The 27,249-nt window shown below is 40.4% G+C and overlaps 1 protein-coding gene across 1 annotated transcript in view; it reads right to left on the reverse strand.

The window, feature by feature from the left end:
* Positions 1 to 27,249, reverse strand: part of PLCXD3 (phosphatidylinositol specific phospholipase C X domain containing 3) — a 105,930-nt gene that overhangs the window by 38,138 nt on the left and 40,543 nt on the right. Inside the window, exon 2 of the mRNA XM_034440805.3 lies at positions 9,729 to 10,437. Coding sequence (XP_034296696.1) covers positions 9,729 to 10,437 — 709 coding nt within the window. The remainder of the gene's footprint in view (positions 1 to 9,728; positions 10,438 to 27,249) is intronic.

Raw genomic sequence — 27,249 nt, forward strand, 5'->3', positions numbered from 1 at the left:
TTTTTCTTCTTGTGCCATATCTGTCATCGGATGTTGGCGATCATGTTGGCGATCCTATTTTTATCAGCAGCCACACGAAAAAGTGCTGCTGAGTTTTGTCCAAACCAGTCCCTTAGATTTTGAAGCCATGATGTTCTTCTTCTGCCTGGACCTCGTTTGCCTTCAGTCTTTCCTTGGAGGATTAAGCATGCTGTATTTTTCTAGGTGTCGCATTTGAAGTACACTTTACTTTAATTCTGATTTACTTTGCATTCATTTTACTGTTATGTTTTATGTTATGCATTAATTTTTATAGGTCACCTTGATGGCTTCGTAAGCTGAAAGGCAGAGTACACATTAATGAAATTTAATTCATTTCAAACAATTAGCAGAAGCCTTTCTTAGGCCTTTGCTTATTTCAAATAATTAGTAGAAGCCTTTCTTATTATTTTTTTGCCCTACTCCATAAATAATACATTATTTCTTGAACTAATTCTGAGCTTTTATATAACACTATACAATTCATAATTAGCTCAAGAATTGAAAATCTGCCATGTATCAGATCCTTCCAACCAATCATTGTAAAAATGAGCTTTTTGCCTGAAATATTTATGTTTTTGCTAATTTTTCCAAAGATATTGGACAAGAACACTGAGGTCTTATGAAATTCTATATGTTTGTGAGATTTGGCCTGTTTTTTTAAAATGGTATTCTTATTTTTGAATCCTGGGTTCACTGTTTGGAGAGATAGGTTTCAAGGGTGGCAAAGCCCCTTAAAGTACTGCATTACCAAATCAGTGGTGAAATCCAATTATTTTTACTACTGATTCTATGGGCATGGCTTTGTGGGCATGTTGTGGCTTTGTGGGCGTGGTTTTGTGGGCATGGCAGGGAAGGATATTGCAAAATCTCCATTCCCACCCCACTCGGGGGCCAGCCAGAGGTAGTATTTGCCAGTTCTCCGTACTGCTCAAAATTTCTGCTACCAGTTCTCAAGAACCTGTCAGAACCTGCTGGATTTCAACCCTGATTAAAACTGTGATTTCTCCATATTTGTTATGGAAATTAAGAAAGGGAAGGAAAAGTTCAGGTATCTGTCTCAAATCCCAAGTCATTTTTTGTCAATTGTGAGGTATACAATACAGGTAGTCCTCAACTTATAACCATTCATTTAGTAACCATTCAAAATTGCATAACCAGTTCACACATTTACGACTGTTGCAACATTCCTATGTCACATGATCAAAATTCAGGCACTTGGCATGTATTTATGATGGTTGCACTGACCCAGGGGTCATGTGGTCACTTTCTGTGGCCTTCTCAGTTGCTTTCTGACAAGCAAAGTCAATGGGGGGGGAGGCCAAATTCGCTTAACAACCACATGATTCACTTAACAACTGCAGTGATTCGCTTAACAACCATGGCAAAAAAGATCATAAATCGGGTGTGACTCACTTAACAACTGCCTTGCTTTTAAAAGTCTTTTAAAAGTCATATATTAAGAAATGCTTTACTGCGTGTCTGGAAAAAGTATCAGTATAAATTAAACGTTAAGTTACCAATGTGGGCAATACCCAGACACGCGATAGAGAATATAAGTGTAGAGCAAAAACAAGATGTGATTACTTATAAAGAGCTTCTTAATAAGGAAGGAGGTATACTACAACTAAAATCTTTGAACCAATTAAGAGAAGAAAGGATAATTCAAACATGGTTTCAGTATGGACAGCTGCAAGCTAGATGGAGAGAAGATCAGAATCTTGGTATCTCGCAAAATGAGGAGAATTTGGTAAAACAAATTAGAGACCAAAGTCAAATGCATATAAAAAGGTTGTATAATGCATTGGTAGAAATAGATTCAGAAACAGAGCTAGTTAAGGATTGTATGATAAAATGGGCACAAAATATTGAAGAACCTGGTGGCGCAGCAGACTAATAACCTGTTATTATCATTCAGCTGCCTGCAATTACTGCTAGTTCGAATCTCCCCAGGCTCAAGGTTGACTCAGCCTTCCATCCTTTCTAAGGTAGGTAAATTGAAGACCCAGTTTGTGGGGGCAATAAGCTGACTTTGTATAAATATACAAAAGTATGAAGGCTATTGCTTAACACATTGTAAGCCGCCCTGAGTCTCCAGAGAAGGGCGGCATATAAATCAAATTAAAAAAAAAAAAAGAACCAATAATGATGGAAACGTGGGAAAAAATATGGGTTAGAAATGTAAAGTTTACGCAAGCCCAAAACTTAAGAGAGAACTTTTTATAAAATGTTTTATAGGTGGCATCTAGATCCTAAAAAGCTAGCCTGTATGTATCCAAGTTTGCAACCTAAGTGTTGGAGATATGAATGTGATGATGCCACGTATTATCATATATGGTAGACATGTAAAAAAATTAAGGCATTTTGGATAAAAATATGGTGGGTTATTCAAAACATTCTCAAAAAGAAGATAAAATTTTCTCCACAGTTCTTTTTGTTAGGTATAATCACAGATTGTACGGTCATAGAGACTAAATTGATTTTAAATTTAATAACAGCAGCCAGACTTTTGGTGGCGCAGTATTGGAAGAAGGAAGACTTACCTACTATTGAAGAATGGACATTAAAAGTAGTGAATTTAGCAGAGATGGCAAAAATTTCGGCATACCTGAAGGACCATTCAAATGAAAGATATATATCAGAATGGAGAAGTTGGATTGACTATATTCAAAACAAATATCGGACTAAAAAGTTTCAAATAGCCTATGAATGAAATCAACTTTTTCTTTTTGAATTATGTTTTGTTAGTTGAAAGGGGAGTTAAAGAGCAAGAGGGAGTTTGGAGCCTACAGAAAGGTAGCATATTTTAGTTTATGTTTGTTAAATGTTATACCCTGTATTTGCTCTGGGAAGTCCGGGGTGGGGGGTGGGGGGAGGGGGGTTGGAGGGAGAGGGGGGAGGAGGGGAGGGGAGGAGGAGGGATGGGAAAAATTGCTGTAATACTGGATAAAACTTTTTAATAAAAAAAACTGCCTTGCTTAGGGACAGAAAAGTTGGCCTCAGTTGTGGTCATAAGTCGAGGACTACCTCTGTTAAATCAGGTTACCTTTGGGGATTTGGAATTTTGTGCATGACAACTGACATTTTGATATCACTCTTCCATCAAATTAGGAGATCCTTGAGAGTGGTACAGTGGTGGGTTCCTCCTGGTTCGGCCCGGTTCGGCCGAGCCAGTAGCAGTGACGATATGATGTCACTGAACCGGTTCTCTTTGTTTGGGAGCTGCACACCACCATGTTATTCTTACCTTTTATTTGACCCCGCCCCCACTCTATTCACTGCCTCCTGAGCCCCAGCTGATCAGCTAGAAGGAAAAAAACTGTTTAAACTCTTGCCATGGGGCTTCAAAGGGCCGCCCTACAGCTGATCAGTGTTAAAAGGCAGTTTGGTGGTAGACCAGTGCCTCCAAAAACAAATGAGTAGACTGGTGCCTCCAAAAACCAAATGAGTAAACTGGTGCCTCCAAAAACAAATGAGTAGACCAGTGCCTGGTAGACCGGTGCCTCCAAAAAACAAATGAGTAGACTGGTGCCTTCAAAAACAAATGGGTAGACCGGTACAGTTCTTCAAGCAGTTAAAAGCCTGGTAGACCAGTACCTCTGCTAAATCCTAAAGAATTGTCACATGACCATCAAACCACGCCCACAAAATAAGCCACGCCCACAGAACCGGTAGTAAAAAAAAATAGAACCCACCCTTGGAGTGGTACCAATAACAGAAACCTGAAGTGAACATTACTGGCCCGGGAGAGATACAGTGTATTGGCCATTGAGCTGTATTATAGAGGAGGACGCTGAAAATTCACTTCATTTTATCTTGATTACAGTGAGGTTCCTGCATTGTACTTTTGCCATGGTACTCAAAGGGGTGAAGTGGGGGAAGAGCACATCCATTTTTCTTCCAGCGAGAAAAAGTGAACTGTACCCTCCTAATTCCATCTGCATTAGAGAAACAGAGTTCTGGCAGGTGGGATTGTGCTTGTGCGTCAACACACAACATCATCACACAAGGCTTTGTTACGGGCTTACGCTGCCTGATTCTGGAAAAAGCTATCTGTAAAGATGTTAAGGCTGGCTGCCTGTATTTCTGCCCTCCAGAAGAACAGAAGAATTATTACCTAATTCAAATTAATGCAATATTAATGCATTTATGGACAATGAAAACGACTCAAGACAAATACAGTCCCTATTAGAACAATTGCCCACTTAAAGAAATGGGTGTATTTTTAATATGTCTGAGGTAATTAATGATTTCCTGCATTAAGGCTGTCCTCCTGTGCCTATTTATTTATTTATTTATTTATTTATTTATTTATTTATTTATTTATTTATTTATTTATTTATTTTATTTTATTTTATTTTATTTTATTTTATTTATTTATTTTAATCAAATTTATATGCCACCCTTCTCCCGAAGGACTCGGGGCAGCTCACAAAAATAAAAAGCATCGCACAATAAAATAATAAATTAATTTTAGTTAATTAAAATACTCCAATTAAAACCCTTAGAAAAACTAAAAACTAAAAAACTCCCAGCAGATCAGGCGATTTGTTTAAAGAGCCACATCTTCAGGTCCCTACGGAAGGAGCGGAGATCGGAGGCTGTGCGGAGCCCAGTGGGTAAACCATTCCAGAGGGTCGGCGCGCCCACAGAGAACGCCCTCATCCTGGGCGCCATCAGCCGACATTTACCTGCAAGTATCTCCAGTTATTGTATTTATTTATTTATTTACTTACTTACTTAACTGTATGGCTATTCCTAGTAATTGCGTGTGTGTGTACATAAAAACGTATCAACAACGTGAAAATAAAAACAGTAACTTGTCTCTATCCAAAAAAAGCACAAAATTGAATAGACGTAAGCAATGGAATATGAGAGGTACGAAGCAATACAATGCAATCTTAATGCAATTGTTAAATCTGCATAGATTTGCACATAGAGTTTGAAGGGACTTTGGAGGTCATCTAGTCCAACCCCTTGCTCACGCAGGAGACCTGTACTAGGATTCGAACCGCCGAACTGCCGACCTTTCTGATTGACAAGTCTTAGCCACTGAGCCACCTAATAAGAGTGTCCTTTTAAAATGGGGAGGACATACCACTTACATGCGGTATATTACATTTTACAACATTTGTAAGTATGGCAGCAGCTGTCACATCAGAAAAGGTGTGTTTTTCAATAAGCTGAAGCACTAAACAAAAACAGCAAGGAAAGAAAGAGAGGCAGTTTGGTCTAGTGGTTAAGGTGCTGGCCTCGAAACCGGGAGACTGGGAATTCTAGACCCATTTTAAGGCATGAAATCCAGCCAGTCACTCTTTCTCAGCCCAATTCATCTCGCAGGGCTATTGTTATGGGTTAGGAAAATAGGAGGAACATTATGTATGTCCGCTGTTATGTATTACGTATAAATAAGATACTTATATTTATATTTATTATTTATATGTAAATGAGTTACATGTAAATAATAAAGGTGGAATAAAATTTTTATAAATAAATATGCATAAAAAGTAAATGCTCTAAAATAGTGACTTTCTTCCTCCATCCTATTATTATTATTATTATTATTATTATTATTATTATTATTATTATTATTATTATTTCATATCTGAAGGCTTAAGAGGAAGAAGCTAGAAAGTAGCGACCAGAATCAGGTCCAAATCAGTCTAAAATTGCACTGAATCTTGTCCCGCAGAACTATCCAATTCTAAATTTCATTCAAAAGAAGGTTTCTAGGGAAGTCCTCTATTAATCAGATGGAGATTTCATATTTCAAGATTGCCTGGGGGGTGGGGTGGGGGGCAAACTTTTTTCCCCTAGTTTTAGAAACAATTTTAATTTATGAGATGTAGTAGATATACAGGCAAGAGCCTGTTAGGTGTAATGGTTATTTAAGGCATTTGGCTGGAACCAGGAGACCTAGTCCTGTCTTAGGCACAAAGCCATCTGGATGACCTTCAGCTAGTCGTCTTCTCTCAGCAGTTAGGAAGGAAGCAATGGAAAATCACTTCAGAAGAACTTGCCAAGAAAACTGCAGGGACTTGTCCAGGCAATCTCTGAGAATTGAGGACACAGTTGAACAGAAGGAATTTAAAAAAAGATACACAAGCAATCTGCCTTCCTTCACTTGCATAATGGCAACTTCAGTAGACTATTATTTAATCAAAGAAAATGGTTCACTATTGGACAGTTGATCAGTTTGTTTTATTACTAAGATTTCCAGCGAACTTTAGTTTCCAGGTAAATTTTTCTGTCAGTGAGGAATATTAGGCAAGATTTCCACATCCTCCCAAAGAACAGACCCATTGAAGTCTATGTGACTTTAAGCACAGCGGCTGTGCTTTAAGAATGAGAATGTGTTAGTTTACCTGTGAATATAATGTTAAATATAATTCTAAGCCACATATAATTAAAGATTGTGAACTCTTATATTAACTCCTATATTAACTCTTATAATCTGACCCAGTGGTGAGATTCAGCCAGTTTGGGCTGATTTGAGCGAACCGGTAGTTAAAATTCTGGTTGGCCCCTCTCCTCCCCTCCCCTCCCCGCCCCTTACAGGAGTCCCCACGCGCCCCATTTTGGCTCCCAGGTAAGTGCAGGAAGGCCTACTAGGCTCAAAATGGGGTGGGGGTGGCGCATCCCCCCGTGGCTCATTTTTGCTCCCAGGGAGGTGCAGGAAGCCAAATGCTGCCTGTCACACCCCCTGGCCATGCCCACCATGGCCACGCCCACCCAGCCGGTCATTAGGGAAGAGAACCAGTTGTTAAATTATTTGAATCCCACCACTGATCTGACCATTATGGCTTGATTGACAAAGCATGAATAAAAAAATCCTGGTTTAGTATTATGTGCTAGGTTGAGCAATAGTTATGAAGTTCACAGTTCCTCATACAGCTCTGCTGTCACACACCATTTGTTGTGGCCCACCAGCGGCCTGCGCAGATCGTGGCTGATTCCGACGACGAAGAGGCTGGTATGGTGTTGCGCCAGCAGCCGGCACAGCCGGCGCTCGCATCGGACAGCGAGGAGGCTGAAGAGGATTTGGTGCCAGAAGCAGAGACTCAGCCAGGGCCTTCAGAACCTCCAGAGGCTCCTTCAAGTGGAGAGAGCGAAGTGGAGGAGCCTCTTCTCAATGCTGGAGCACGCAGGGCTGCCAAAAGGCAGGAGTGGCTGCTCAGAAGGAGAAGGTCTCCTCGAGAGTAAGGCTTGAGGATAATTGGCCACTCCCTTAGCCTATTTAAGTCACACGCTGTTAGTAAGTTTCTTGCTGGAAACAATTTGTAATTATCATCAGAGCATTTTTGGAAAAGTCTTATCGTATCTTGTTTTCTGGCTGGTTGCCAACCTTTGCCGGACTTTGGTTTATTCTTGCTACTTAATAAATTTGATAAGGACCGTTGGTGTGTGTCAATATCCTCAGGAATCCGGAGCTGGGGCAGAACACCATTCCTCTTAATGAACTGGTCTAAATTCCACAAAAACCTAGTGTCATTTCAAAAAATAAGTGTAAAAACTAGAGTACCTATGGTAATAAGGACTGAGCAATATTATTAATTGTTTTTGGTAAACACACATGTACTAAGAAGGCAGATACTTGATATCACTGAAGGGACATACAGTTACAACTGAACAGATCAAAGGTTCTCTGATGATTCATGTACAACCATTGTTCACATCTTCCATATGCAGAATGACTGAGGAAAGACATCCTATCTTGCATCACAAAATGCCAGAGCCATCCTGTCTATATTAAAACAGGGGTCCCCAATCCCCAAGCCATGAACTAGGGGTTTTACTTACCTTTACTACCTGTTCACATCGGGAGCGTGCGTGTGCTCTTGCTTTGCTCACGCACGTGCTTCTGTGCATGCGCAGATCACCTATGATGACATCCAGGTTGGTGGGCGGAGCCTCCCGCCAGTTTTACTACCAGTTCTTGCGAACCGGTCCGAACCAGGGGCAACCCACCACTGCCTTGAACCACTACCGGGCTGTGGCCTCTTCACAAGTGGGACATGCAAGTGGTGGGCCAGTGCACATGTGCGCACAGCTCAACTTGCGTAAGTTGAGCTATGTGTGCATACACATGTGTGCTGGCCTGCCACTCATGCAAGTTGAGCTGCACATGCGTGTCAGCCCACCAGTCTGCCATGCATGCAGCCTGGTTCCCCTCTCCCCTCCTGCCAGCCCACCAAGCTGTATTAAAATGAGCATAAGTACCATTGTTCTCAAGGAATTTTGAAAGCTATATTTCTCTCTTATGGACCAGCACGCTAACAGAAATCTTAATATCTTCACTATTCTAAAGTATGCAAAGTTTTCTCCATTTTTCCTCATGTACAAAGAATCCATGGCTGAGACAATATGATCTCTGCTTCTATCGCAATTGGCCCACCTAATACTCCTCCATAAAGTGGAGTCTTCGTAAGTGTCTGAGAAACAAATTTTCGACCCAGTTACTTCCAATACAACACTAATCACAACTTTGAACACCCTCTTCATATTTATATTTTACTCAGTTTATTAAAACTTGATATTGTCTAACTATACAGATGACAGAAAATTTAAATGCAATGGTCCATACTTAATATTCTGGCAGGTTGCAATGGCAAACATATATAATATTCATACACATTCAGTGTGGTCTGGGAATACGCAAACATGGATGTTGTTAATTATGCAATATCCAATTCAGAACAGAACAGAACAACAGAGTTGGAAGGGGATATTGGAGGTCTTCTAGTCCAACCCCCTGCTCAGGCAGGAAACCCTGAATCATTTCAGACCATGGTTGCCCAATCTCTTCCTTTCTCTTATTTACACTGAAGGATTATGGAACTTGGCTAAAGATAGAGCATCCTTCTCTCATCTTTCCTTTCCAAAATTTATTTTTCTGGCAAGGAAAAAGAAGGGAGAGCCAACTATTTAGTGGAACCATTAAAGGCATCCTTAGAACAAATTTAGAGAATAGGAAAGAAGGAGGAAATTAAGGGAGACAGAAGGTGAGAATTCTCACCAATGGAAACCAATTCTCCACACATTTCCAGATGAAATGTGCAAAGTCTCTTTGCAAAGTTTCCTTTGGAACCTACGTTGAGCCATTAATTAGCTGGTTCAACTCCCCCCCCCCCAATAGCATCATACTCATGTGAGGCCAACTTTCGGTTGGTGGCAGCTTACATAGTCAATGGTGGGATTCAAATATTTTTACTACCGGTTCTGTGGGCGTGGCTTGGTGGGCGTGGCAGGGGAAGGATACTGTAAAATCTCCATTCCCTCCCTACTCCAGGGGAAGGTTACTGCAAAATCCCCATTTCCTCCCGATCAGCTGGGACTCGGGAGGCAGAGAATAGATGGGGATGGGGCCAGTCAGAGGTGGTATTTGCCGGTTCTCTGAAATACTCAAAATTTCCACTACCGGTTCTCCAGAATACCACCTCTGGCATTGTCACAATACTTCCTTTGAGATATAACATGGAAATGAGAGAAACTTGGCAAAGTGTTTCTTCTTCTACCCATTGTTAAAGGATTCAGAGTTGGAAGGCACTTGAGTATGGTTCTTTTGTTAAGATGAGTGCAGGATTTCTGTGTGAATATTTTTAGCATTTATTAATAATAGTTGTCATGCCTTTACTAATAGAAGTTTACAGAAGTAAAGAGACAAATTGCCATCAATCTGAGAATATATCAGTATTTGGGCAGGTACTTACCTTTCCGTGATTGTTTCTCTAAGACCACTGGTGACCCCCTTGACTACCGTGCTAGCCTTTGGAGTCAGGACCACCTGAGATATAAAAAAAGAGCCCTTCTTCCTGCGCTCAGTGATTGATGCCTGGAGAAACTGGATCAATTTTTCTGGATCGGTGGTGTTTGCCCCCGGAGCTGGCATCATCTGTCCTGGCCATAGAAATGGGACCTCTAAAGCCACTGGACTGTGATAAAACACCAAAACTTGATAATCCTTCTCCCACAGGTATTGGAGAGAGACTTCATGGGCAAAGATGGCTGGGCACATTTTACTCCCAAATGTGTCTTTGAGCATTTGAACCAGTTTTTCATGGTGGCATTTCTGCATTCCGTAGAAGTGGTTGAAGTCCAACAAGACCACTTCTTTATGATGGTCAATGAGAAAGGCACTGATCTCCTCCAGGCCCTCATTGACTTTGGCACTGAATAAACCATGAGCGAAGTAGAGTTCATTATCAGGGTCTCTGGGCTTTGTGGAGATCCGAAGGTCGAAATACCGTATCCCTGCTCCAAGTTGGCTTGTAAAATTCATTGTCTGTGTTGCAAGCCATTTCCTCATCAGCTTTTTAGCCACAGTTCCAAACACAGAGACAAAATTCTGGACAGTTTCTGGCTGCTCAGGTCCCACTGGAGAGGCCTCATCAATATAGAAGCTAAATGAATCATGAGACCCTAAAGATAATACAAAAGAATAATTTGAAACAAAATCAGCAAGATTTGAACACCCGTAAGTGATATCATGTACTCATCAAGATTGCCTAACTATTCCATGAAAATGTGCTGAAATTCAAATAACAGTATAATTTACTTAACTGTTTCATATTCAGGCAGATTGGTGGGAAAGTCTATAATTCATACAGTTAATGAAAGAAATAAAACCAGCATTTGTGTTTAAAAGAAGATAAATATGAATATTTTAAAAGACAGTTGTAATATATGTAACAATATTTTCTTTGATTATATCAGACATGATGGATGTGTAATATACATATAAGATGATAGTAGTATCTCTTTCTCTCTCTCTCTCGCTCTCTCACTCTCCCCCTCCCTCCCTCCCTCTCTCTCTGTGTCTCACTCTCTCTCTCTGTCTCACTCTCTCTTTCACTAGATTGGGAGCCCTTTTTTACACAGAAATGCTCCCTTGGAAGGTACCTGATTGTCAGCCCTTTGAGGTAGACCAGCTAAGGAAACACTTCCAAGAATGACTGGAACTCTCCTGGACTCGAATATAGGCTGTAGTAACAATCTTGAAAGGCTGTTTTGCCTTCCCCTCCTCTTATACCTCTGGGAATTTGGGTGACGCCAGTTTGAGTTTTTAATTTTAAAGGGTTGTTGTGAAAATAAGATTGGAAAAGGTAATACTTCTATACCATCTTGAACTTTTAGACATGCATGCAATGAAGTAAGGAATAAACAAACCAATGAGGAAAATTACTTGGCACCGTATGAAAAATTTGCAGAACGAAGAATGATATTAACAGAGAAGATTGACTAGATGGAAAAAAATGTCTGAACTGATTTCTTAGCTATTACTTCATGTTCTCAAATCAAATCTATGCAGAAACTCTCCTGGGTTCTGGCACAGACTATGACTCAGCACTGACAATTGTTTGGCTTTCATCCATAAACCCTAGCTGAGATTGACTAGCTTTTGTTTGATCCATTAGTTATACAGGAAGTATATGGGACTGATATCCCTCAGTGTGAATGAGGGAAACAAAGGATACACAAAAGTGCATAACCCCAGTACTTGTTTAAAAGGAATTAATTATAAATGTCTGAGGCAACAAGTAGTTGCTCGCTACAACATCTGAGCAACAGATGGCTTTGCTGAGATCCTAGATTAGTGCTGCAGGTGAACAGAAGGAATATACTGCTGCTACCTGAGTCTCACAGAACGAGATCTATGAATAGTGTATAACATTGGTACTATCTGCAATTTATTGTCCATTCTTTTACTCTGTTATTCAGGATGAAGTAAGTGCCTGATAAATCTATCAAATCTGGACCATGCACAACATCTTAAGAGTACACAATGACTATAAAGTTGGAGAGGGGCATTAACCACCAAGTATGCGGAGCTGGAAATGTTTAGAATTAGAGCTCAACACATTTAAATGTTAGCAGCTTGGTGAAGGCAACCTTACAACTATCATATATGTAAACATACGCCCACAGTGCATTAGCAGTAGATATACTAGCATGTTATCTGAATATGGAAAAAAGAAAATATCTCAATATCTTGGCTAAATTAGGTCCTCTCCTGTTTTGGAAGGAGAGTATGCCAAAGAATGAGGGAGATGTAGAATTATATACCTACTCTCTGAATAGGGTAAGAATGCTTTCTTTCCTGGGGACATCATCATGATCTCCTCCTGTTCCTTTTTCTTCTTTTCCTTCTCTTTGGTAATACAAAAGAGCATTTGTTTGCTAGTACACCACAAACCGGAGGAAATACAAGCATGAGCAGTTTTGGGGGACTCCCTGTTATTTAACAGGGAGAGCATAAGTTAAAGGTAAAGGTTCCCCCGTACATGTGTGCTAGTCGTTTCCAGCTCTAGGGGGCGGTGCTCATCTCCGTTTCAAAATCAAAGAGCCAGCACTGTCTGAAGACGTCTCTGTGGTCGTGTGGCCGGCATGACTAAATGCCGAAGGCACATGGAGCACTGTTACTTTCCCATCAAAGGTGGTCCTTAGAACCTTCTTTCTCCATGAAAGCAACCTTCCTTGGCAGTGGTGAAATCCAAATTTTTTTACTACTGGTTCTGTGGGCGTGGCTTGGTGGGCATGGTGTGGCTTGGTGGGTGTGACAGGGGAAGGATACTGCAAAATCCCCATTCCCACCCGACTCTGGGGCCAGCCAGAGGTGGTATTTGCCAGTTCTCCAAATTATTCAAAATTTCCGCTACCGGTTTTCCAGAACCTGTCAGAACCTGCTGGATTTCACCCCTGTTCCTTGGTAGAAAGGTCTAAAAACCTTTCCTCTGGTGAGGAGATTTAGCAGCAAATACAACTCTTGGACTGAAGAAAAGATTGAATGCCATTCTCTTAGAACTGAGCAAGGCCCTATCTGGGATTTTGAACACTCATGCATACAAACATTGATTTCCACATCAAAAGCATATTGTCTGATCCACGGTAGTCTGAAAGCCACTTGAAATAATTTATGTTACGCAATTACTTTCAACAAGTAACAACAAAAGAAAATAGAACAGAGAACGGGTTATCTCTTTCCAATTGTAATTCCACTTCATTTTATATTATTATTTCTATTTTACCCCACAAAGAGCAAGCGTTCCAAATATTGGGTATTGGAAATATTTAGAGGCAATATCAATTATAAGGGTCTTTGGGGTAGAACAGCAAAGCAAACTGTAAATTGGAAAGACAATAGAAAAGAATTAAAACCCTATAATCGTAGATGATGCGGTGGCTAAGGCACTAAGCTTGTCGATCAAAAGGTCGACAGTTCAGCAGTTCAAATCCCTAGTGCCGCATAATGGGGTGAGCTCCCATTACTTGTCCCAGCTTCTGACAACCTAGCAGTTCGAAAGCACATAAAAAATACAAGTAGAAAAATAGGGACCACCTTTGGTGGGAAGCATTCCGTGCACCTTTGGCATTTAGTCATGCCAGCCACATGACCACAGAATTGTCATCAGACAGCGCTAGCTCTTCAGCTTTGAAACAGAGATGAGCACCATCCCCTAGAGTCGGGAATGACTAGCACATATGGTATGAGGGGAACCTTTACCTTTACCTTTACCTTTTAATCATAGGTGACCAAATCAAGCAGAGGCTGAAAGTATACTGGAATAATTGTGCTTTAACCTTGTGAAGGACAACCATGGAATGGAAGCCACCATTGAGAAGTCTAGTTGCCTCATCTACTTCCCATGAACCACATAAAATGGGCTACCCAGCAGGCTTTTGTTAGATGACTGGACGAGCAGATTCAATACTGGCAATTCCTAATTCCTAAACAACTTGGATTTAGGTAGGATTTCTCTAAATCAGTGTCTTTCAAATTTGACAACTTTAAGATGTATGGACTTCAATTTCCAGAATTCCCCAGCTTAAAAAACACTGCTCTAAATTAATGCTTTGTTGATTCTTCCAAGCATAAACTAAGGGTAAAAGGATAAAAAGGAAGACACAACCATGGTCTGTAATCGTGTTTCTATGAACAGTAATGATCTTATTCTACAAATCCAAGTATTCCAGGCTCTCTTGAAGAAAAGTGATAAATATGGAATCCTGTCATGTAGAACTACTTGATCACATTGATCCAGAAGATTTCACCTTCATGTAGGACCAAATATATCTTTGCAATAAATCCAGTAATGAAACAGGGAGGGCTGTTGTAAATGGGGACCAAACCCATTTACTGCAACTTATTTTTATTCCTTTCAGTTGCTTTGTCCTCTTTTAAGTGATTCATAAGGATATATTCAAGACAAGACTTTTTACGGTGCAAATGGCATTTAAATTGAATCAGCTATCAGTCAAATGGAAGCATTTATTTCAATGTGTCTATTTGCTCAGCATAAAATGTTTTGCACTGCATCATCAAAACAAAAATAAATCAATGGTTAAAAGCTCATTATTTCTCCCAAATCACATATAAGAAAGAGCAGTGATCTACAGCTAAGCAGTTAATCTGTTTGGAGCTGCCAGTGTTGAACTGTGGGGGTTTTAAAAACTCATTTTTCAAGTAAAGAATGGAAAATCTTCTTGAAAAAAATACCTTTGATGGAAGTCATCCTTCCAGGACACATTAATTTGAAACTTCTAGGTAACAATAAATTTATAACCCAAAATTTAGCACAAAAGTAGGCTGGTTCCCAAACTCCTTAAACATAATTTCAAGTTTTGTGAGCTGGGGGAAAAAATCAAGTACTGTACTGACTCTTTAATCCCTTTAACCTATTCTCCTATGTGTTGGAAAGAAAATTAAACCAGAATTTCATTTCACTTTGGCAACATTTGTTGATCCATTGTTCTCACTGGAATCCTGGATGTCTCCAATAGTTAAGAGTGGCTATTCCAACTTATTTTCCAGCAATCTTATTATTTATATCTTGCATCTAAAATTGGCCAAAGTGTTTTCTGGAATGTCATAGTAAACATGCTGGCTAGACTCAATTATGCTAAATCTGGATTAGCAAAACATTGTTATTTTCCTTTGGATAAAACCATGGCGGGATTCCCACAACATGCTGAAACTCAGAGTAGCCAGCCCTGTTTAGACAAGGTTGATGTTTTGTACAGACACAGGTTTCTCATCTAGTCCTTTCCTAGAGTTGGTATGTAAGTATAAACCAGGAGTGAAATCCACATTTTTTTCCTACCGGTTCTGTGGGCGTGGCTTGGTGGGCGTGGCAGGGAAGGATATTGCAAAATCTCCATTCCCACCCCACTCCAGGGGAAGGATACTGCAAAAGAGCCTCGGTAGCACAGTGGACTAAAGCACTGTTATTAACATCTGCTGCTTGCAATTACTGCAAGTTCAAATCTCACCAGGCTCAAGGTTGACTCAGCCTTCCATCCTTTCAAAGGTAGGTAAAATGAGGACCCAGATTGTGGGGGCAATAAGCTGACTTTGTATAAATATATACAAAAGTATGAAGGCTATTGCTTAACGCATTGTAAGCCGCCCTGAGTCTCCGGAGAAAGGCGGCATATAAATTAAAGCAAAAAAAAAAATCCATTCCCTCCCCTCCTGGGGGAAGGATATTGCAAAATCTCCATTCCCACCCCACTCTGGGGCCAGCCAGAGGTGATATTTGTTGGTTCTCCAAACTACTCAAAATTTCCACTGCCGGTTCTCCAGAACCTGTTAGAACCTGCTGGATTTCACCCCTGGTATAAAGTATAATTAAGTTTAGAAAAGAATTTCCAAATCCAGACCTCCAAAGAGATTTGTAACCTTTCTGTGGAACTTGTTTCATTAGACTTTGAAAATTTTTATAGGTGTTCCAGTACAAGAAATTATATGTAGTTTAAATTTGAGCCATTAGGTTCTTGGTGCCTGATTATTTTCTTGCAGACGCTTCAATAAAATGTTACCTAGTCTGGTAATGAAATGTTTACAAGAAACAACCAAGCTCAGACAGCATCAAGAGCCCAGCTGTAAATGTTATTAAGGAATGGATTTAGGAATGAATTTCTAAAACATTAGGCATCTGGCCTTCAGAACAACTTTTCCATGACCATTAATTAACATTATAATACTGAAGCCTCACAAACTTTTATATCAGCTCAGTTCAGTGCTTTGCCTTCTGGTACTGTTATCATATAGATATCAAAATGTTCCTGACTCATATGTATTTGTTCAACCGTGACCATCTCCATTGCCCCTTTTATAGGAATTGTTATGCTTTCCCTGTAGTACCCATTCTACAAGTTAATTCAAGGAGAAAGACTGAAATGTATGCATTGTATCTTCTATTGCATCAAGATTTGAGCACTTCCAGCACTGTAGCTAACTTCTGCTTCATACTTTGATTGCTGATGGAAGATTATATGAAACATGGCTAAATATATTAGTCCTTAATACAAAAATGTGACTATGTATGCATAGACATATACATTTGGGTATATATATCCCAATGACAGTTCCATCCACCCCCACCATCCAGTCAGAACTGAAGAAGCTTGTCAAGCAAACCCAATATGACAGTCAGGGTTTTGGGAACCCTGACAAAGCTTCTTGGATGAGAAGCGAAACACCTTCCTCAAGGAAAAAACATCGTCCAGTTGCCTTTTGAAAAAGCACCTTTGAGATTACACCCAAGATTTGGGAATAGACAAGTTGTGCACAAAGCTGTACAAAGATATTACTTTAGATAATCCATAATTCATATACTCTCAAGACCAAACCAAGATATGACACTGCAAAATCCAATCAGATTGAATCCTTCACTTGCTTACACCTAATGGACAGAATCTTATCCATTCTTGTCCTTCCTACTAGATATACGTTGAAAGAAGCTAGGATATGGCTACTCTGAACCTTTACCCCCTGCCCCCATTCTGCTTGAGATTGTACAATCTCTTAATCCAGACTTCTCTTTGGGAAAGCACCATGTTTGGGAAAAAAGCTCCATGTCATTTGCTAGACCAATTCTCAAATACAGCTCATCTGTCTGGAACCCACACTACATATCGGATATTAATATAATTGAGAGAGTCCAGAGATATTTCACGAGAAGAGTCCTCCACTCCTCTGCTCGCAACAGAATGCCTTATGCCACCAGGCTTGAAATTTTGGGTTTAGACAACTTAGAACTATGCTGACTTTGGTCTGACCTAAGCATAGTACATAAAATTATCTGCCAATGTCCTACCTATCAATGACTACTTCAGCTTCAACCACAACAATACACGAGCATACAATAGATACAAACTTAAGGTAAACCGCTTGATTGCAGGAAATACGACTTCAGCAACAGAGTGGTCAATGCCTGGAATGCATTACCTGACTCTGTGGTTTCTTCCCCAAACCCCCATAACTTTAACCTTAGACTGTCTACTGTTGACCTCACCCCATTCCTAAGAGGCCTGTAAGGGGCGTGCATAAGCCCCTTACAGGTCTCTCCTACTGTCCCCTTTGTATCCATTCCATGTATTAATAACCATGTCTATATCTATGTCTGTTATCTAATATGTGCTTGACAAAATAAAATAAAATAAAATAAATAAATAAATAAAATTTTGCCAAAAGCCCCCACCACCACTCTGCTCCTTCAGGTGCACCTTTCCTCATATTTTAAAACTTTTTAACACCCACCCTAAAGATACTACTGGGCCTAGAGACATTAACAGAACTTGGGTGACCTGCAACTTGCTGTTCACAACTGTTTTTTTTTCTTTTTGCAATAATATTGAGCCTTTTGTTGACAAAGTAGCCTCTTTGACCAAAAAAGGAGAGAAAATCCGATATCGTTCTACCAGTCTGAATAGCATTTCATTCAGTTATTATTATTATTTTATTATTATTTATTGAATTTATATATCACCCTACTCCCGAAGGACTCAGGGCGGTGAACAGCCAAAAGATAAAATACATATAATACAAATGTTAAAAAACCATTAAAATACAATTAAATAAATTAGCCCAGAGAACAAAATTTAAGACATCCCACATTTACAAGACAAATTAAATATTTTAAAAATTTAAAAACAGTTTAAAAGAGAGGTTAGGCCAGGCCGGCCTGCTGGAATAGGAATGTTTTGAGGGCACGGCGGAAAGCGCGCAGATCTGGGATCCTCCATATCTCCAGGGGGAGCTCGTTCCAGATGGCAGAGCCCAGGGGGAGAGCCTTCCACAGAGAAGGCTCTCCCCCTGGGGGCCGCCAGTCGACACTGTTTGACCGACGGCACCCTAAGAAGCCTCTCTCTATGGGAGCATACTGGTCGGTGAGAGGCTACTGGTCCATGAAGGTGGTCTCGTAGATACCCCGGTCCTAAGCCATGGAGCACTCTAAAGGTGGTAACCAAAACCTTGAAGCGCACCCAGAAGACCACTGGGAGCCAGTGTAGCTCGCGCAGGAGGGGAGTCACATGGGAGCGCCACGTCACTCCCATAACCACCCGCGCGGCCGCAAATGTTAATAAATGTAACATTTTCTAATTAAAAAGCAATAAATGTATGAGGTATCACTTGCTTTTCTGTAAATATAATTATATTGAATAGATTTTGGCAGTGGTGGTAGAAGAAGAAAAATCTTTGCAGAGCAGTGCTCATGGTTACACAACTAATTTTTAAAAATGGTCTTCACGATAATTACTGGAGCTCATCCCCAAAGGAGGCCTTCTGGTTCTCTGGCTTCTTTCTTTTTCCTTTTCCTATTTTCTTCAGTACAATCTGTACTGTTCTTCCAAGGCAGATTTGGATGTATATTTTTAGACTGTCTGCAGAATTTAGACTGTCTGCAGAATTTGTATGTCACTTTTTTCTTATTTTTATGTGACAGGTTGTATTAAAATTGGAAAACATTCCATAGCCAGTGTGGATGTTCTAAATTGAGAAGAACCTGAACCCCTTTTCTGAGGTATTTTGTCAAAAGTATGCCAACAGTTCCACAAGTATGAAAAGAGGTTGGCATTTGTTTTGTTATAACAGTGTCTCAAGAAGTTATTGCCAGATTTGGTCTTTCTTCTGGCATTCCTGGGCCAGGAAGCAAAACTGCCTTGCAAATGTAGAAGGAGGGGAGCTTTATGGAGATTAAAGAAGATGTGCTTGATGGAAATATGTAGGAACCATTACCTAGGTCAGGGGTGTCAAACTGAAGGCCCGCAGGCCGGATCTGGCTCATGGTGTGCTTAAATCTAGCCTGCAGGGTCGACCTGAAAATATCAAAGGACCGGTCTGCGATGCCTCTGCCAGCCAAAATGGGCCATGAGGGCAGTGGTGGGATTCAAGTAATTTAACAACCGGTTCTCTGCCCTAATGATTTCTTCCAACAACCAGTTTGCCAAACTGCTCAAAAACTTAACAACCAGTTCTCCCGAAGTGGTGAGAACTGTCTGAATCCCACCACTGCATGAGGGACCACATGCAGCCCCTGTACAGCCCTTTTTCGGCCTCCCTGGCCTCCAGCAGCATTTTGCTGGCCAAAAACAGGCCACACAGAGGCTCCACAAGGCCCCCACATGGCCCATTTTCACCACCACCCCCGTTCAGGCCGAAAACAGAGCAGAGAGGCCCCGGGTGGCACCCCAAGCACCCCAGCAGCTGGCAGGGTGCCGCAGGAGGGGTCTATCCCATCTCCCCCATCTCCCCGGCCCCCTGCCAGCCTGTGGAGGAGAACTACAATGCTGATCCGGTCTTCGAAGAAATCTAGTTTGACACCCCTGACCTAGGTGAAAGTAGGTAGCAATGAGCTGTGAGGAGGAGGAGGAGGAGGAGGAGGAGGAAGAGGAGGAGTTACAGCGGTCAAGATTTATTTCATTCCCACTAGGTAGACCAGACCAGGAAATCAATTCCTCAGAAAGACTAAAACTACATTTTTTGAGAATGGCTATTAATAACAGAATTTGATTGTGTTGTAACTTCTCCCTCTTAGAGTTCAGTGAGTTAGGGAAGTATCTGCCTAAACTGCTTTCAAACATAATCTTGTTTTGTTTCAGGCCTTTTGCTAGGCAGCAATTTCTCTAACTTTCTGTCAAGGGTGTGGGCATTCATATTCCAGAAATGGGTTATATGAGGTACTCAATTTTATGCAAATTTTTCCTGGCTTCATCTCAATCTTCCCCAAGAAAATAGGCATCACATGTTTTGTAATGCTGATTGGTAATGTTTTGTTCCAATATGAACCTGGGACAATAGGGAAAGTAAGCATCCTATAAGGATTTAGGGACGCTTTTTACTTTCTTTAAATTCTAAGCAGTTTTTTTTTTCATTATGGAAATAAATCAGGACTTGAAACAAACAATAAGAAATACAGACTGTCCAGCATGATCATTTGTAGAGCACCAGGTTAGCCAAAGCTGCCAGATATCTTCCATAACTTCACTCTTCCTATTATAAATGACAAAGCAAAGGTACCACATGGCTGAGAATAGGTTTGAGAAATTACTAACCCTAATCATTTACATTCCAGAGTTTACTTTCCTGATATTTTACCTATTCTTACTTGGATAAATGGGCAATGAAAACCTTGCTTCAATAAATTGGAAAGTCATCCTTGATGCCCACACAACATACAATTTTTGAAGCAATTAAAATGGTGATAACAAAGATCAGTGGCCCATTCCCAATTGCCAAAGACTCCACCAAATGCTGCACTAATCTATGCCCCACCACCTAATGCAAAAATAAACTTCTTCTTCTTCCTCTTCCTCCTCCTCCTCTCCTTCCCCTTCCCCTTCCCCTTTCCCTTCCCCTTCCCCTCCTCCTCCTCCTCCTCCTCCTCCTCCTCCTCCTCCTCCTCCTCCTCCTTCTCCTTCTCCTTCTCCTTCTCCTTCTCCTGACATCTTTGAAAAATATAAATGCCTAATAGACCTGATGAGCTTGTTGATTGAAAGGTCGGCAGTTCAGCGGTTTGAATCCCTAGTGCTGCGTAACAGGGTAAGCTTCCATTATTTGTCCCAGCTTCTGCCAACCTAGCAGTTCGAAAGCATGTAAAAAATGCAAGTAGAAAAATAGAGACCACCTTTGGTGGGAAGGTAACAGCATTCGGTGTGCCTTTGGCGTTTAGTCATACTGGCCACATGACCACAGAGACGTCTTTGGACAGCGCTGGCTCTTTGGCTTTGTAATGGAGATGAGCACCACCCCCTAGAGTTGGGAACAACTAACACATATGTGCAAGGGGAACCTTTACCTTTTTATAGCTACAATAGATCAACTATTCAGTGGTGTCCTATAGGACGCCTTTACATTCATGCACAGGCATTTATAATATCCACCGTTACTAGAGAGACAAGATGCATTAATGTCCTGCTCTGAGATTTATATTCCAACCCAAAGCCTACCAGACAAGATAAATGCTGAAGAAGAATGACAATTGCCCAGGGTATCTCACAGCAAAATGTATCCCTCCAAAATCATGAAGACAAGACCCACTAGGGATACAAGGACACTAATAAATGTTGATAATAGCTTCAGCATTTAGAGCTAGAATGGAGAACTTTTGTTCAAATACTATATTCGGCTAAAATATTTGAGATGGTTTGCCGTAGGAGTAAGAATACTCTTTTTCCCTTCAATCTCTAATCAAACTCTATCATATTCCTTAAATATTTCCCCTTCCTTTCCCTCTTCTTAGCACTCTTTCTGAGAATTGATGAGGGTGTGAACTTTCAACAGTTCCAAAAAGGTTCCACACCCATTTGCACTATTCAAGTGACCCTGAGGGCACAGGTAAACCTCCAAGTGACCTCAATGATTCTCAGAAAGAGTGCTAATGACCAGATGACTGCAAGGAATATAAATCCTTCCATTCCCCACCATTCAGCCAGAACTGAAGAAGCTTCTCAGATGAGAAGTGAAAGGCCTTCAAAGAACAAATAAAGAAAGTCCAATTGCCTCTTGAAAAAGTTCCTTTGGATCAACCATGACCTGGATGACTGAGAATCTCCATAGATGATACTAAACTTGTTCAAGTACAGATAAAATACCACCATACTACCAGTGAAGTCTTGCTGCACCACTAGGAAAAATTAGTTCCTTTCTTCATCTGTTCATCTCTTCATGGTGCCTGGCAAGACTGTATCTGTTCAGGAATTACATCCTAAAAGTTAAATTGATGGTTTTGGTTGTTTACCTTCAAACTATCCACTCTGGTACATTAGCAGTTTCTCCACTCTTCCATGTACATATGATGATGAAAATCATACATTCCTGTCACAACAAGTGCATCAGAGTTTTGCTCAGCAGTTATTCTAAAGTAGTGTGAATTAGGGGTAATTAAAGCATGCCAGTAACACAATGTACAAAATGGCTCCTTGCCAAGAGAAGAAGAAAAAGACTTTGTACAGATTTTAATTTCGTATCGCTGCACTGGGATTCTTCCCATCCCACCCTCTCTCATCAAATCTCATTTTACAGTTGAAAGATAATGAGGAAAACACAAACTGCTTTGTTTTTTTGTTGTTGTTTATATCCTTTTATGTTCATTTGGAATGAAAGCTTTTGAAGCTTCAAAGAAGGAAAGTTGAATATTTATTTTTCAATATTTCCAACTAAATACACATGCTTTGTCCTAAAATGGATAGAATATTGCACACCCGTTGTATCTGTTGGAGTAAACCAATTTCATAGAACAACTGTGTTTAGATCTAAAGAGTGGCCTAGAAGTGGAGCTCTTGCCTCACAATCAGGAGGCTGTGAGTTCGATCCTAGGTAGCGGCAGATATTTGTCTCTCTGGGCACAATGAGTAAATATCATCTGCGAACTCTGCATTGGTGACAGGAATGGTATCCGGCCAGTAAACATTCAGCTCCATTCAGTTGCCCCAGTTGCATCCCAATGCAAGGGATTATGGGGTCATTAAAAGACCAAAAAAAAACCCCTGTGTTTAGATCTGAGGCTCTCAAGTTGCCACAATGAGCCCGCTGAGGAACTTCTATGCACAAAAACTCACACAAGCAATTATTTGAGATGCCACTGAATACCCAAAATCCTATATACATATTTTAAAAAATGAAAAAAGCAAGCATTGAAGCTTTTCCCAGACTCTAGGCTGTAGATATTATGGCAACTCTGTGTTTGAATGTTCTTTCTGTGTGAATGTACATACAGTATCTGCACACAGACTGTATTCCTGAACACAGAAGAAAACCAAGCAAAATACTTGGGTGAACCCCTTATCCTAATATCTTAACTTTCTACATTCCTAGAAATTTACTTTCTAATCAGAAGATGAGAGGGGGTGGATAATATCCCCCAATCTGTAAGACAGGGCTGTCAAACTCCCGGCCCATGGGCCAGATATATCATGTGCTGGCCATGCCCTTGCCCCGTTTAGTGAAGGGGGTGGGGGAATCCAGATACATCACATGATGCCGCAGTGATGACGTGAGTTTGACACCCCTAAACAGACAAAATTCAGGAAATTTTGCTTTAAACAGACAAAATTCAGGAACTTTGGAAACATTTGATTGCGCTGATTCTATAAAGGCAAAGAGCAAGAAGTTTTATTCTACTGTATTCAATGTAATCGTCAGCAAAGACCTGGAGAAGTCAAATAGATCATCAGGCTTCCATGTAAAAGGAATTCAGAGGTAAGTATGACAATAATAATTACTATTTTCTCTGAAAGTATATTCATTGTCTGGAGTAGCGTCATTCACTTGGCGTGCAGAATTTCATTTGCTGATAAATAATCATAATTTTGTTATGCTGTGACTGACTTCCATAGTCACTGAGATTACTGTGCTATAATTATCTAACTGCAGTGTTCTATCCAACTCAGTTTGCATATGCTCTTTACATTTATTAGGAAAGATGGATGAATATTTGCATAATGCAGTCTGCTTTTGTGCTATGTGAAATATGTTTATATGCCATAAATCCTTTATTTCCAGGTTCCCAACAATGAGTCCTATGTCCTCTCCCAGGCATTTTTCAGTATTTGAAGACAATGTTAATCATAAACATACCATTAAAATTGGCTTACAAATTATCAAACAAAAGAAGGAAACAAACAATAAGTAAAGGAACCAAAAGGTTAGACATTCTAAAGATTTCTAAAAATTAAAGTCTCTTCTAGTTGCATCACTAGATCACAGCTTTCTGTTATTCTAAAACAGGAGTATCAAACTCGATTTCATTGAGGGCCACTTCAGGGTTGTGTTTGACCTCAGGGGGCCAGGGTGAGCGTGGCCAGCTCAACATTATTCATGTCAGGGGTACCTGTGGCAGCCCAAGCACTCTGCCAGAGAAAATGGGCTTCCAGTCCTTCACTGTTTCCAGGTTAGTCCTGCAGGCCAGCTTTAAGCATTCCGGGGGGCGGATGTGGCCCACGGGCCTTGAGTTTGACACCCCTGTTCCAGTGGTAGGTTCCTCCCAGTTTGGCCCGGTTTTCCCGAGCCGGTAGTGGTGACAATATGACATCACCGAACCGGTTCCTCCGCACCCCGTGCCTCCCCCCCACACACACCGTGTTATTCTTACCTTTTATTTGGCCCCACCCCCAATCTATTGCTGCCTCCTGAGTCCCAGCTGATGGCTAGAGGGAAAAAAACTGTTTAAACTCTTGCCGCAGAGCTTCAAAGGGCCACCCTACAGCTGATCAGTGTTAAAAGAAAACAAATGAGTATACCAGTGCCTGCAAAAATACAGGAGTAGATCAGTGCCTGCAAAAATACAGGAGTAGACCAGTGCCTGCAAAAATACATGAGTAGATCAGTGCCTGCAAAAATACATGAGTAGATCAGTGCCTGCAAAAAATAAATGCGTAAATCGGTACAGCTCTGCAAGCAGTTAAAAGCCTGGTAGACTAGTACCTCTGCTAAATCCTAAATAATTGTCACATGGCCATCAAGCCATGCCCACAAAATAAGCCACGCCCACAGAATCGATAGTAAAAAAAATTAGAACCCACCCCTGCCCTGTTCTAAAAGAAGTCTTCCTAACTCAGAAGACAAATGTATTAACAGGTTGGAAGAACCCTACAGCTTGCAAAAGCAAAACATGAAAGAAAAAAAAGCAAAGAGGTAAATAGCATCTCAGGTTGGGCTAGTAATAGTATAAATTCAGAAGGCATGAAATATCATCTTTTGCTCCACTTTCAAACAGAAGAACAGACACCATGTTACTCAGTCAAATCTGCTAGTACTGAGTAGTAAGAGAAATGGATTGTGAACAGCTTCAGTCCATATTGTAACATTTGCAGGTTCTACGTGCCTTAGTATGAGCATGTATATCCTCTGCCACATGTCTAAGCTCTTTTTCTAGGAGAAAAAAAAAGAGAAAAGGCCAAGATTCTGCACTGTAAGAACAAAATGTGGACTCTTCCTGTATCGTACAGTACAGCTTTAACTTCTATCCATCTCAGAACTGTGGCTGTACTCAACGCAATATTTAAATTGCTTTGCTGTTTACCATAAAAATGACCATCACAACATTGATTGTACATGCTGCTAGACTGAACGCTGCACCAAGAACATGACACATGAATTGATGTGTCGGCTAGAAGATGTTGTTAATTTAGCAATCTCTGCCTACTGAATCAAAGTACTAGCAGATTTGGCTGGGTAACATGTGTCTGTCCTTCTGTTTGAAAGTGGAGCAAAAGATATAAGGATTCTTGCAGAACGTGGCCTATTAGTATAAAATAGAACATAAGTCAGGTATTCAAATTCACTGTTTTGAAAGTAAAGAGAGTTGTTGTTACATAATCAAAAAGCCAGAAAAATGTGCTGTTTTCATGATCTACCCAAGCCTGGATATTTCATGCACAAGGATGTACAACTGGTTGAAAAATGTGCACTACAATTGTTATTCACAGTAGGCTTTACTGCACAGTAGTTAGTCCCGTTCTCAAGAATTTTTGATTTGGCATAAAAATGTACAGTGTGTTAGCCATCCTTTGACTAATTTCAAGAGCATTTCAAGGATATCTCTTCCTTATAACTACCAGCCTTAAGTGCTGATAGAGATACCCATTATTAGCATCAGGATATGTGCCCTAGTAATCCCAACCACATATCCACACCATACCATTATTTATTTCAGAACTTGAAGCTCCTCCTCTGTAACTCTGGCCCGTTCATCTATCCAATCTGGATTTCTAAGGAAGCTCTACCATTATCCCCTCATTCCAAAGTGAAGCAGAATTTAACCTTTCATAGAAGCCAAATACATGTATGGAAATTTAACAGGTCTTCCAAAATGAGATTCCAACAAGACTATAGAACCGTAGAACTATAGAATTCTTTATTAGCCAAGTATGATTGGATAACACAAGGAATTTGTCTTTGGTGCATATGCTCTCAGTGTATATAAAAAGACAAGATATATTTGTCAAGAATCATAAGGTACGACACTTAATGACAGTCACAGGGTACAAATAAGCAATCAAATCATATTAAGAAAAAGTCAATATAAATCATAAGGATACCAGCAACAAGATTACAGTCATACAGTCATAAGTGGGAGGAGATGGGTGATAGGAATGATGAGAAGATTAATAGTAGTGCAGACTTAGTAAATAGTTTTTACTAAAAGTCAACACAGAAACTCACAGCCAAAATAGGTAGAAACCATTCCACCAGAACATGATGAAATGTATGGGAAGTGGATGTTATATACCCTTCCCCTCTAAAGTACCCTGTTTCCCCAAAAATAAGACATCCCCTGATAATAAGCCCAATCGGGCTTTTGAACGCATGGCAATAAGGCCAAGCACTTATTTCAGGGTTCAAAAAAATATAAGACGGGGTCTTATTTTCAGGGAAACATGGTAGATTCACCCAGATTCCCTTCTTCTGAGGGATCTGAATCTTTGAACTGTGAGTATGCAGCCCGGATGAGTTAGGATGAATGGGGGAAAAAAATAATCATATTTGCCTTGCAGATGAAGAATGGAAGCAAGAACCACTTGTAAATTAGTTGATAGCTGAGCTTGGCCAGGCAGAATAGAGGAAAACAATGCTCTAATCAAATCACTCACCTAGCCATGTAAAATGCTGGGATGCTAAACCTAGGCAAAGAAACAGCCAGTTTCCCCACTAACTGTTTGAAAACAGATAAAGCAGCGTCCCATTTTTTAATCATCTTTCCTCAATGCCCTTTGCCCAGCAAGAGCTTTCAACCTGCAATGATTTGTAGCCTGTTCCTCCTGTGGGTCTCAAAAGTGCCAGGACATCAGCCCTGAGCATAAATTTGCCCTTTATGATCCTGGTGATTGTCTAGTGGCAGATGCCATTTCCCTCCTGTTGTTTTTCATGATTGCAGGACAAATTCTTAGGAGGTTCTTTTGCTTTTCCAGTCTCAGTACATTTAGCACTTTGTTCTTAATTCTTTCCACATT

The sequence above is a fragment of the Pantherophis guttatus genome, chromosome 2 (genome assembly GCF_059756535.1).
Source record: "Pantherophis guttatus breed Tessera chromosome 2, ASM5975653v1, whole genome shotgun sequence".
NCBI classification, from domain to species: domain Eukaryota; kingdom Metazoa; phylum Chordata; class Lepidosauria; order Squamata; family Colubridae; genus Pantherophis; species Pantherophis guttatus.